At 52.5% G+C, this 12365-nt stretch overlaps 1 protein-coding gene across 9 annotated transcripts in view; it reads right to left on the bottom strand.

Annotated features, from left to right (window-relative positions):
- Positions 1 to 5453: 5453 nt before the first annotated feature.
- The window catches only part of CD6 (CD6 molecule), a 45771-nt gene continuing 38859 nt past the window's right edge, over positions 5454 to 12365 (bottom strand). For 2 of the 9 annotated variants that reach the window (XM_070783041.1, XM_070783045.1), the window contains 7 exons: positions 11384 to 11524; positions 10944 to 11039; positions 9597 to 9719; positions 7949 to 8020; positions 7459 to 7725; positions 7056 to 7175; positions 5454 to 6547 (listed from right to left, as the gene is read on the bottom strand). In XM_070783041.1, coding sequence (XP_070639142.1) covers positions 6483 to 6547; positions 7056 to 7175; positions 7459 to 7725; positions 7949 to 8020; positions 9597 to 9719; positions 10944 to 11039; positions 11384 to 11524 — 884 coding nt within the window. In that variant the 3' untranslated portion in view covers positions 5454 to 6482. The remainder of the gene's footprint in view (positions 6548 to 7055; positions 7176 to 7458; positions 7726 to 7948; positions 8021 to 9596; positions 9720 to 10943; positions 11040 to 11383; positions 11525 to 12365) is intronic. The other 7 variants (XM_019955320.2, XM_070783042.1, XM_019955321.2 and 4 more) reach the window with 7 other exon arrangements.

Below are 12365 nucleotides of genomic sequence, written 5' to 3'. Positions count from 1 at the left end.
TCAGGACAGCACCTGGCTCAGAGGAAACAGATCGGGGATGAAAGCAGCTTTAGGGGGGCCTTGCAGTCAGCTCCATTGTCTGCTCTGGATGGCACTGCATCCTCTTATCTGCCCGTCTCATTACGCACTCTCTCTCTCTCTCTCCTGCCTTTGTCTCTCTCTATTCTTTGTCTTCCTCTGTTGCTATTTCGGTCCTTCCTCGATGATGCTGGCGGCGAGGGGTGAGCCTCTTTTCATGTCAGGATGCAGAACCCCGCCAAACTGGTAAACAGCTGAAGGATGTGGTGGGAGATGAACTTTCCACTGAGGCTGCTTTGAACTCATCCCTTCCCTGATGGGTCTCCCCGGCTCCTCCCCACTTTGGAGACTCCATCCCATCTTCATGAAGCGATAGACAAGGGCTTGAGACCACAGCCAAGAGTCGTCCGTGCCAACTGGCCGAATGGAGCTCCGAGAGGGTCTCAGAGAGGGGCGGAAGTGGAAACCACAGATGGGTCGATAGGGAGGGATGGGGAGCTGGGTGGTGGCTTGGCAGATGTGCGTCCAAGGTGAGGTTTGCAGTGGAAAAGGTTAGGAACCAGCAGGTAATGCCCTGGCCAGGGCTGGGAAGCCTGAGCTTGCGGTCCTGAGAGTGGTCTCAGAGCCTTGAAACCACGTTGATGTGGCCCAGAGAGCAGGCAAAAGCTGCAGAGCCTGTTGGATAAACCAGCCCAAGGGCCCTTCTGGCTTCATCCCTGGGCTGACCCAGATCAGGAGGACATAAATGAACCTTGGGGAAGAATGATAAGATGCTCACCTAGGCATTCTGATATGTAAGCACAGAAATGAGCCACAAAAGTGTGGACCTGACCACTTCAGGAGGCCACGTGGAGCCTGGCCACACCATGATGAGCTGGCAGCTGTGGGGAAAACTCAGAAGCATCCCGAGCCTCAGTTTTCTCAGCCTAAGATGGGGATGACACTAATACCCCACAGAGCTGCTGTGAGCACGAATGACTCAGTACCTGTAATACACTCTGAATGGTGCCTGACTCAGAGTAAGTACTCAGGGATGGAAGCTCTTATTAATGTCACCGTTCTAGTCCATCATGGCTGGAGGCTGCTGTGCTGAGAAATCACCTCACGTGTGTTTATGACCACTCTCCAAATCGTAGAATCCTTGTCCAAATCATAGAATCCTTCCCCATCCCTGAGTCCCAGACACCAGAGCTCCATGGCTACCTCTCAAACCCACCTGCACATTGCAGCAGTCATCTTTCTAGAGCATCCATCTCATTAGATCAGTTTCCTGCCTTAGAAACTACTCAGGATCCCCCAGTGCCTCTAGAACAATGACCAAAATCCTGGGCAAGTGTCACAGACCCTCTGAGATGCTCTGCAGTGGCCTTTCCCACTTACGCATTCCCTGCCCTCCGGGCTTCAGCCAGCATTCACCACACATTGTCATTCTCTTCTCTGTCCAGCAAACTCCTATACATCCTGTAATAGCCTATTCATTTGTTCCCTTTTTGTCATGCTATCCCCAACAAACTTTGGTTGTTCTGGTGGCTTCTTTCCCTCTGTTCACATGGCCCTTGGTAGCAAAGTGCTGGAATCCTGAATGAGGCAGAGGTTGTATGCCTGGGTAGCACGTGGGTCACAACTTGATTATGGTCAATGTTACTTTTGAAAAATCCCTTGAAAAGTTAAAGAAGCAAAGTGCTTAGAAGTGTGTATAGAATGCCCTTTTTTTATAAGGTTGTGGGGCAGTGGGGGAATGAAGAGGTATTCCTATTTGCTGGTGTTTGAACCAGAGAAATAATAGCCTTTACTTGGGGCCTGGGTCGGGGAGAGGGTAGAAGGTGGGTAACAAGATTTTAATGATATGCATTTTTATGTTGTTTGGAATTTTTAACCATGTGAATATATTTACTATTTAAAAGAAGGAAGGAAAAGGGAAAGGAAGGAAGGAAGAAGGGAAGAAAGAAACAAGGGGAAAGAAAATACAAGCTCCCACAGGAAGGTTCCTGCATTTCAGTCTTCCATTGCTGCCTCCAGCCTAGATGGAGGCAGGTTGGATCTACAGAGAAGCTTCGGGCTTTCATTTCAGGCCCATCACGTGTGAAAAATGTGAATCATTAGCAACCGAGATCCCATCCAGTGTGGCAAGATGCCACACTCAGGGAATGATTTCAGGGTCTGAGAGAACAGAGTCCTGGCTGCCACATCTCTCCTGCCTCCTGGGTGCTTGTTCACTGAGGGATGTTCTGGGTTCCTTATTCTTTTTCTTTCTCTTTTGCTGCTGAGTAGGGACATTTAAGTTCCTGTGGTTTTAAGTGTGCCCATGATGCGCCCCCACTGTGCAGGGTGGTGGTTTCACCTCGGGGCTTTGGAGTCAGGTAGAAAAGTTGTACTACCTGCCAAGCTATGTGACCTCTGGCTAATCACTTAACCTCTCTGGTCTGGGCCCCAGTTTCTTTATTTATAAATTAGAAAGGATACTAACTTCTCAGAGAACTCTTATGAGGATTATAAGAAATAATACATGCTTGGCACATAGTAAGTGCCACTCACTGTCATCTTTATCACCATCATCGTCACCGCCACCACACCCATGGGATATACTGCAGTTAATGATCCCTTTGTCTGTCTCCCTCAGGGAAGGCCTAGGTTTCATTCCTCTCTGTGCCCCAAGGCCAGCATAGAGTCTGTTGCCTATGGTGCCCAGACTGTGAGTTATCCCATCCCTGAGTTTAGCATCCAAGCACCCAGCAGGTGCCTCTGCTGCTGGTGGACAGACGGGCTGGTGTCTCCAGATCTCAGAGCTCAGCTGGTGCTCTGTAACCAGCAGTGTGGCTCCAGGCGGGTACAGGGACAGGTTTCTGTCGGAAGTGCCATGGTTAATGCTCAGACTCTGAAGTCAGATGGCATGTACTGAAATCCTAGCTCTGCCACTTTTTGGCTGTATGACTTGGACATTTTACTTAACCTCTCTGGGCCTCAGTTTTCTCATCTATGAAAGAGAGTTGATGTGAAAACTGATGGTCTTCAGCCTCTTCTCTTCACAGGCTGGGCCAGCCTCTACCTTGAAAGACACCCAGTTTCTTGCTCTGTCTTTGCTTATGCGATGCCTTCAACTTGGAATGCTCATCCGTCTCCACTCCCATGGCTAACTCCTACCCATCTTTTATGACCCAGCTCAGCATCACTTCCCCAGAAAGCCTTCCAGGATGGCCACCCTCCAGCAGGGACAGGGGCTCTCCTGGGCCCCATGCGTTCCCTGTGCCTCATTCTTTCCCTGTGCTCGCAGAGCTGGAAAATTGCTGGAACGCCTCCATTTCAGATATAGCCCCTCCTCCAAATCAGTGTTTCTGAAATTGGGATTCAGATCCCCATCCACTTAACATCTTTGTATTTCTTCTCCCAGATCCTTGAGGTATATACAGGGTAAGGTCTCTAAAGTGTGTGAGTGTGTTAGTCACTTCGTTGTGTCCGACTTCTTGCCACCCCATGGACTGTAACCCTCCAGGCTCCTCTGTCCATGGGATTTCCCAGGCAAGAATATTGGAGTGGGTTGCCATTCCCTTCTCCAGGGGATCTTCCCATCCCAGGCATCAAACCTAAGTCTTCTGCATTGCAGATGGATTCTTTATGATCTGAGCTACCAGGGAAGCCTGGTCTCTAACGAGTGTGTAGGGCTTCCCTGGTGGCTCAGTGGTAAAGAACCTGTCTGCCAATGCAGAAGACATGACTTTGATCCCTGGGTCAAGAAGATCCACTGGAGAAGAGAATGGCAACCCACTCCAGTATCCTTGCCTGGAGAATTCCATGGAATAGAGGGTAGCACACTTGATTATGATGGTGACTCCCCTGCCAGGCTTCCACTCCTTCTGGTCAGTGCGGGATGTCATTCATCCCAGCCTCTTCAGTTCCAGCTCAAGGTCTGACTCTGTAAGGAATGGTCTGAGTGCCCTGGAGGCATAGAGATGGGGGAAGGGTCTTCCCTGGGAGGAGCTCCCCTCACCCAGCCCAGGAGCAGGAGGGTTTGTGGGTCATGACACCAGCCCTCAAAAAGTCCCTGTCACGTGTGACCCTGGTGGTCCCAGGCTGCCTGAAGGCTGGGAGAGAGCAAGGGAGACATGTCTCACAGTTTCCCAATTTCTCTGAGACTGGTGTGTGTGTGTGTGTAGAAAGGAGGGGCCCGAGGATAGGGAGGTGGCCCTGGTGAGAAAAGAGGGAGAACTCAGAGGTAGCACCCTCTCCCTGTCTGAGCCCCAAGGGACAATGCCTGGGAGGAGTCAGGGCCAAAGTGTGAGTCGGCCACTAACTCTCTGAGTGACCCTGGACAAGTCCCTTCCCCTGGGAGGGCTCAACATCCCCACCTGTGAAATGAGAGTGAGACAAGTCTCCTCCAGCACCAATGCACTAAGACCCCATGAAGACCACGAGAGGGGTCTTCTCATCCCCTCCTCCTTCTTTCACAGAGATCTCTTGCCTCTACTGGCGAATCTACCCATTCGATTCATCTATTGTCAATAGGGAACATCTATTGCCAAGCTTCTAACCTTGCCACCACCTATGTGGTGCCTTCTGCTGCCGTGGATGCGGACGAACTTTATAGCAAAGGCTCAGAGATGTTGAGTGACTTGCCAGAGGCCACACAGCCAGGGCAGTGTGGAGCTAGGATTTGAACCTTAGCTGTCTGCCAAAAAAAACTTTCTACAAACCGACCTGGGAGTCTGACCCTGCCCACCCCAGCACTGGCTCCTCCCCTAGGAATCCCCCACCGCCCCAGAAGGGTTCAGAGGGCCTGAAGAGGGGGCCCCTTCACAGCAGCAACCACATCCTGTGACGGTTGCCCTGGAGAGTGCCAGCTTTCTCTGCACCTCTGGGACAGGTGAACAGAAAACAGGCCTGCCCAGCCCCTCAGTGCAGGAGCCACTGAGTGGCCTTCTGCTCCGTCCCCCGGCTCTGGGAGCACTCAGAGAAAATCTGACCCCAGCCATCTCCCCGAAGGCAGAGCTGGGCATTCACTGGTGCAGCTGGGCTAACACCTCAGCCTCTGAGCAGCCTGGGATCCATGCCTTTTCCAGGCAGGTCTGAGGTAAAATCTACTCGTCCTCCCCTGCCTCAGAAGCTTTTGGAAGCCAGATCAAAATTTGTCCCACTGGGGAACAGTGTCCCCCTGGCCCCACTGATCCAGGGCTGGTTGGCAGATCAGGGAGGCAGGTGATATGAACTCGCAGGCGTCTGTCCATCTCCTCCAGGAGAGCAGGCCCTGTGTCTGCTGTACCCCTAGCACTTTTCACGGTGCCGGGCCACAGTACATTTCCAATTTGCCCTGACATTTCCACCTCAATGGACAGAGCTGTCCCCACCCAACACACACACACACACACACACACACACACGTACACACATACACACACAGCCTGAGTTCTGTGAGTTCAAGGACTTGTCACTGCACACCCCAGTCTCATTCAGCAATGAGTTTAATCTTGGGATACTCAGAACAGGACACCAGAAGCTGGCTCTGAGCCCTCAAGCCTCTCCCTGGAGGCTGCCTGGATGCATTTACAGCTCCAGGAGTGACATTGATGACAACGTTCATCGGGGACGCTCCCATCAATCCAAGCAGACAGGTGGGGACCCAGGGCCTAGTGCAGCCTCCGGGCCCCTCCTGGAAGACGTCTCTATGCTTCTGCCCCCACGGGGGCTGGGCCCCACTCTGGGCCTCTGGGGATAGAGGTGAGGCCTGGACAGGACCATCTTTGTAAACTGTAGGAGGCTCAGAATAAGAATCTGCTGTCCAGGGATGGTCACTGCAGAACAGAGCTGTGTCCCTGGTGGGCTCCAAGCATCTCTAGAGGCAGGGCTGGCCTCTAGCCCCAGCCCTGATGGTTGGGGAGGGGCAGTCGTCCTGATTGCTGTCAGTTGGCTGTGCCCAGGACGGCTGGACTCCTTGCTAGATGCAGGCACCAACCTGAGCTTAGCCTGGGTCAGCTGATGCCCCCCTCCCCAAGCCCCAGCACCCACCTGTCAGAGCAACACCAGCCCAACAGCTCCTGCATGTGAGGCTCCCCTGCCTCCAGCAGTACCTTTGAACCCTGAGTTGTCAGACACTCAGGCAACCAAAGCCCCAGACACACGAGAACTGGAAGGGGCCCCAGGAATCATCCAGCCTAGCCCCTCCACATGCTCTGCCAAGAACTGGCCCAGACTCTGCTGTTGCTCACCCCCAAGGCAGAGAGCTCACTACCTCTCAGGGGTAGTGCCTGTGGTGCCCTGGGGCTGCTGTTTGGGCTGGAGGAGGGCTGTGCTAGTAGGTTCTGTTGATGGATGGAGGCTAAGCTGTAAGAGGTGTGGACTTTCCTTTCCTGTCTCCAGGGGAGGACTATCAGCCCCTTGGGGATGATCGGGGAGGATGGGGGGTGGGGCATGGAGCAGAGGGAGTATGCAGAGCAGGAGTCTGGAGAGAGGGAACACACAGAGCTGAACCCGGGCTAGGCTGCTCCGATATCATCATATTCTTCATCAGAGGAGGAGTCAGGCTGGGGAGCATGGGACCCTGTGTGAAAGGGAGGCTCAGGTCAGCGAGAGGCCCAGTCATTGCCCCTGCTGAGCAGGGACAGAGCTGAGCGGATCTGGACCCACCTCGTTCTCCCCCATGATGCTATATGAGACCATCTTATCATCTTGTTCATGATTACTGCCCTCGACAGAATGTCAGTCCTGAAAGCAGAGTCTTGTAGAGCAGGGTTGTGGTCCCTAAGCTCTGGGAGCTGCTCTGTGACCACCATCTCCCCCATGGGGCCATCTGGCTGCTTCTGCTTGAATGCTTCCACTAATGGGGAGCTCACTTCCTATTAAGGTAGTGTCTTTGAATCTCTCTCCATCCCACCTTCATTCATTTTCTCTACCTCCTCAAATTCTTTTTTGTTAAAAAAAAAAAAAATAAACAAAAAAAAAAACCTCACTACTTTTCTTCTTTTCCCCTTGAGCTGATGTATCCAGAGCTCCTGCATTAATCCACCCTCCAGTCCCTCTCCGTGTCCCCTCCCAGGATCCTTCCTCACCCCCACCACTGGCACCTGGACATCCAAACTGCTCAGCAGAAAGGGGCTGGGGCGGCCGCTGGTAGTTCTGGTACCACTCGCCAGAGGAGGTGCTGGAGCTGTCATCAGCTGAGGGCCCTGCTGGAAAACCCCAGAGCCAGTCACCCTCTGCCAGGCTAGTTCACAAAGTGCCAGAGCTAGAAGGCCCTCAAGACTCGGTCAAGTCCTCAGCTTGACAACTGAGGAAACAAAGGCCCAGAGAGGGCGAGAAACTTGTCCACGGTCACAAAGCAAGTGGCTGCTGAGCAGGGACTAGAATCCTGAACTCAGCCTGGCTCGGGGCTTCCAGCTTTACACGTCCTCCAGTCGGGTCGCACACAGAATAGGAGGCTGGAGGAGGTACACAGTCCTGGGCCTACCTTACCTGGAATAGTTGCCTGGGAGCCAGCCAGCTCCAAGTTGGGGGGCTGCTCCAGGAGGGGGTTCCTCTCTGATGAAAACACTTGAGAGCTCCACAGAGGTCGCTTGCTGCTGGGGCTATTACAGTACATCTCCCCCGAAGATGTGCTGGAGCTGCTTTTGCTCCTTGGAGGATGTGGAGGAGGAGGGTCCAGGGAGGGAGGGTTTGCAATGCAGTGTTCAAGGTTGGCAGGTGGGACCTCGGAGGCATGCACCTCTTCCAGTCCTGGGCCTGAAAAAGAGAATGGTGATCAAGAAGATGCAGTGCAGTAAGAGGGCTTTAAGTTAGACCTGAGAAAGAACTTACTGCCAATGGGAATTGGTTAAAGTCAGGAAGGACCTGTTGAGGGAGATTGCACCGATGCTTCTCGAAGTGAGTGAGCTGCTAGGTCTGGAGGCAGTGCTGGAATCCTAGTCACCTCCCTCCCTCCACATGCCTCCCCAGGCTGACTCACCTTCCTCCAGTGGGGGCATCTGGAACCTGTTCTGCTGGGCCTCCTCCTCTGTGAAGCGGTGCCGCTGGGAATCTACAAGCAGAGGTGGCGGTGAGGAAGGAGGTGGGGAAGCCTCCACCTCCTTGACCAGAGGAGCCCAGAGCAGAGGCTAGTGTTCTGTGGGATTCGGGAGGCTGAACAGGGCAGGAGGACCACCCTGACGTATGGAGGGGCTTAGTCTCTTTCATCTGATCCCAGGCTCACATCCTAATCCAGGCAGACCTTGAACCTCAATCTTAAACCAGCCCGGGGACAGGCTGCTTCTGGCCAGAAAGTGGAGCTTTCCCAGAGCGGAAGCCGAGGGTCTGGAATCTGCATCCTGGGCTATGGTACCTCCATTTCAGAATCAGAGAGATGCAGATTCACAGCATCTTAAGGACTTCAGTGTCATGAATCTGGGAGTCAGCTCTTTCAAACGTGTTACTACTGACTTTTAGTCTCGGTGTCATATTAATAGCATTTTGGACTTGCAATCTTTGATCTTACACGACTGGGCTCAGAATCTCAGATTCTAAGGACACTCCTCTGTGGCTCCCCAAGGTTGGTCCATGGCCCCTCAGACTGGAATCATCCACATTGCCCCTCCAGAGGCCCTGGTTCAGCTGGGAGTCCGGGGGGAGGCAAAGATGGCTGCTGTCCCCGGTGTCCATCCTGCCCACCACGCAGTAAGAGATCTCTGGCCTTCATCTGGACACTCAGCTGCCCAGGGCAAGAGCTTTGTCTCCCTGCCTCTCTTGTAGCTGCTGGGTTTAAGTTCTGGCAGGTAGAAAGTGAGTGGGAGCCGTGTGGGTGTCCCTGGCATGCTGCTTTACAGGTGGGGCATGCCTTGCCTCCCCATTGCCTCGGTCTAGAATGCAGACATGGCAGTGAGCCATTCTGGACCATGAGGACAGGGCAACGTCTTAGGGACTGCAGAGCAGCAAGAAAGGAGCCTGGGCCCCTCCAGCTTATCCGGATGATGTCATTTGGAGGCTGTGTCCCACACAAACAAACTCTCATCCTAGCTTATAAAGTAGGTCGCAGGTGGGGCTCAGGAAATTTTGATGAGCTCCCAAGGGATTCACAATAGCTGTGAGAGTCTCTGCTTTCCTCCGACCTCCTTGCATCACGTGGGCTCTGCCTGAGCACTGTTTTTCCTCCTCCTACATCCCCAGCAGGCAGAGAGCAGAGCTGGAGAAGCCAGCTAAGGGGTGCGAGCTGGGCTCATGGTGGAGGTGGGAGAGGAGGTGAGACTGAAGGAGCAGAATGGGACACAGAAGGGGTGTGAGCGTGCGAGAAGCCATCTGAACCGGAGTCCCTCATCTTGTACAGAGATGCAGCCACATTTAGGTGAATGTCGACGGACTGATTTTGAGACCCTGCATGGTCACAAACACCAGAGAAAAGGTAATCCAAGGGGAAATGCCTTGAGATGTCTCCAGGGTCACAACACACTTGGAAAACATCAGTGCAGGACCACTGAGAGTCAGTCCAGTGGTCACAACAATGGAGGTGCCACCCTCGACAAGCAGGAGTCACTGAGGGGAAACCTACTGCAGTTCCCCAGCCAGCTGGGCCCTCTCCCTGGAGCCGGAAGGTGGGCCCTCGGAAGTCGGGCCCAGGCACTCACTGTAGAAGGTGGTCAGGGCCACAGGAGGCTGGGTTCTGAAGTCATAGTGCTCATAGTCTGAGTCCGAGCTGGAATTCGAGTCTTCGGGGGGCGGGGCCTGGACCTGGATGGGCAGCTTGGGAACTGGGGAGAGAACAGAGTTGAGGCATAGCAAGGCAGAGCACAGAAAGGAGCAGAGAGAGGCGGCAGGCAGCATGGATGGTGAGGACCAGAGACGGAGGGGCGGGGAGCATGCCAGGCAGCCCACCTTGTGCAAGACTGTCAGGCCTGGGTTGTCTAAGCTCCCCCCATCCATTTCAAACACAGGAAACTAAATAACAATTTTTTTTTAATTTAACAAACACATAGTAGTCACTACAGGCCAGGCACTATTCCAACATTTACAAATATTGGGATGTCCAAAAAGTTCATCCAGGTTCTTCCATAAGATCTTACAGAAGGCTTCCCAGGTGGCTCAGTGGTAAAGAATTTGCCTGCCAATGCAGGAGATCTTATGGGAAAAAACCCTAATGAACTTTTTGGTCAACCCAATATTATCTCATTTAGTGCTCATAATAACTCTGTGAGGCAGCTACGTTAGGGTCCCCATTTTACAGCTGGGGAAACTGAGGCACAGAGAGAGTCTCACATAGCCCAGAGAAGAGGCAGTGTGGGCTCTTAATCTCTACACCATGATATTCAGTGAGTGGCTGCTCTGAGCTTACCCTTGTGCTAGTTTCTGTGTTCATATTCTCTTCTCAAATATATGGATCCTGTGTGCAAAGAATCTTTATAATATTTCTCTGAGTTTTGTATTGGTTTTGTGTCATCGAACTCTTTCAAATAAAGGTGATTTAATACTTTCATAACACCGTGGGATTAAACTCGAACGCCTTCACAAGACTTTGAAGAGATATACATCAGTATATCATTAAAGATGGATGACTGATTCCTTTTTTTATTTGGAAAATATGAAATACATTTATGTTCCAGGAAAACTTTGATGGGGCTCTGCAGACAGGCTGATTCTGGGCAGACTGTTAGAAGAGGTGATGATGTCACAAACCTACTGGCCAATTAGCAGAACAGAGCTCTCCTTGAGAACTAAGGTCCAAAATGCCTTGGGCCTGTTTTGGTCCAGAATTCAAAAGCCTAGAGCTCTAGAATGAGTGCACTGGAAAGTCATCTGCCCACTGAGGCCCAGACTGAGGCTAGACTTGTTCAAGGTCCCGTGAGCATGCGTGGGCTGGCCCAGGTCTCTTCTCCAGCTGGGGCACTGCTTTGACCTAAGCAGTACTGACCCTCCAAAAAGTATTCCCTTTTTGACCTCCCCTGCCCTCCCCAACCCCAGGACAGGCGACATCCTACCTTCTTTGGCAATGGTGATGGGGACCTCTTGATAGTTTTCCATCCCTGCCGGGGTGGTGGTGGGTGAGTGCTGGTGGTTTACCACAGCGGGGAGGGCTGAGGGAGGGGAGGCAGAGATTCTACAAGTCACTTTGTGTGCCTTTCCAGTCTTCCTGGTTCTTTTCTGATAGAGACGCTTCCCTCCCACCTTCCCCGCCCCCATATGCCCCTAAACACACACACAATGTGGTCCTCCCGTGGACCACTTCTGAAGGGCATGCTGGGAAAATCCTTCCCATCAGGAGGTGCTTCTTGGGACCAGGGCTGGATGGCCATTGCTGGATCACCTTCACTCCTGCTGGTGACCCCCATGGCTCACGTCCCCCTGGGAAGACTGCACCTCAGGTCTGCTTGTTTTCATCCCTGGGCATTTCCTGTGGCTCCCAGGACTCTGCACCTACCGTATTTTCCTTTCATTCTCAAGAGGATGATGGCTATGAAAACAAGTGAGATGAGAAGGAGAATTCCCAGAACGATGCAGGGGATGAGGAGCATTAGCTCTCGAGATTCCCAGTCCTTCGTTTTCACAATCACAGAAGAGTCTGGAAGAAAGAACCCCAAATCAGGGAGAAAGAGGAATGGACATGGACTTTTCCTTGTCTGTTTTACCTCTCCTTCCTCTCCGCACCTGACCCACTTCCCTTTTGGACCTCTCCTCTTCCTCCCTTCTTTTTTCCCAATTTTCCGATCTGCTTTTAGGTGCCCTGTATATAGTGTGTGTTCAGTCATGTCTGACTCTTTGTGACCCCCTGGACTATAGCCCACCAGGCTCCTCTGTCCATGGGATTTTTCAGGTAAGAATACTGGAGTGGGTTGCTATCTCCTCCTCCAGGGGATCTTCCCAAGTGAAGTCGCTCAGTTGTGTCTGATTCATTGTGACCCCATGGACTGTAGCCCGACAGACTCCTCCGTCCATGGGTTTCTCCAGGCAAGAATCCTGGAGTGGGTTACCATTTCCTTCTCCAGGGGATCTTCCCAACCCAGGGATCAAACCCACATCTCCTGCGTCTCTAACACTGGCAGGCAGATTCTTTATCACTGTACCACCTGGGAAGCCCATCTGGTATATAGTAGGTGCCTGAGAAATGCATACTGAATGAGTCATTGAATGAAACTTTCTCCTGGCCACCAGCCCACATGGATCTGTCTCTGCTCAATAATCACTGAGCACCTACAATGTGCCAGGCACTAGACCTGAGGAGACAAATAGGACAGTAGTGTCACAGGCCTTGAGGGTCTCTGTCTCTGTCTAATGGGAAGATGGATGGACAAGCTGACTCAGTCCAATTCAGTGAGATGCCTGGTGTGATGAAAGTATGGACAGGTGTGCATCCCTCCAAGCGACACTGATTCTCTGTGGGTTAGACCATGGCTGGATTCCCA

The sequence above is a fragment of the Bos indicus genome, chromosome 29 (genome assembly GCF_029378745.1).
Source record: "Bos indicus isolate NIAB-ARS_2022 breed Sahiwal x Tharparkar chromosome 29, NIAB-ARS_B.indTharparkar_mat_pri_1.0, whole genome shotgun sequence".
In the NCBI taxonomy this organism is placed as follows: Eukaryota; Metazoa; Chordata; class Mammalia; order Artiodactyla; family Bovidae; genus Bos; species Bos indicus.
This window is presented reverse-complemented; position numbering and strand designations above follow the sequence as displayed.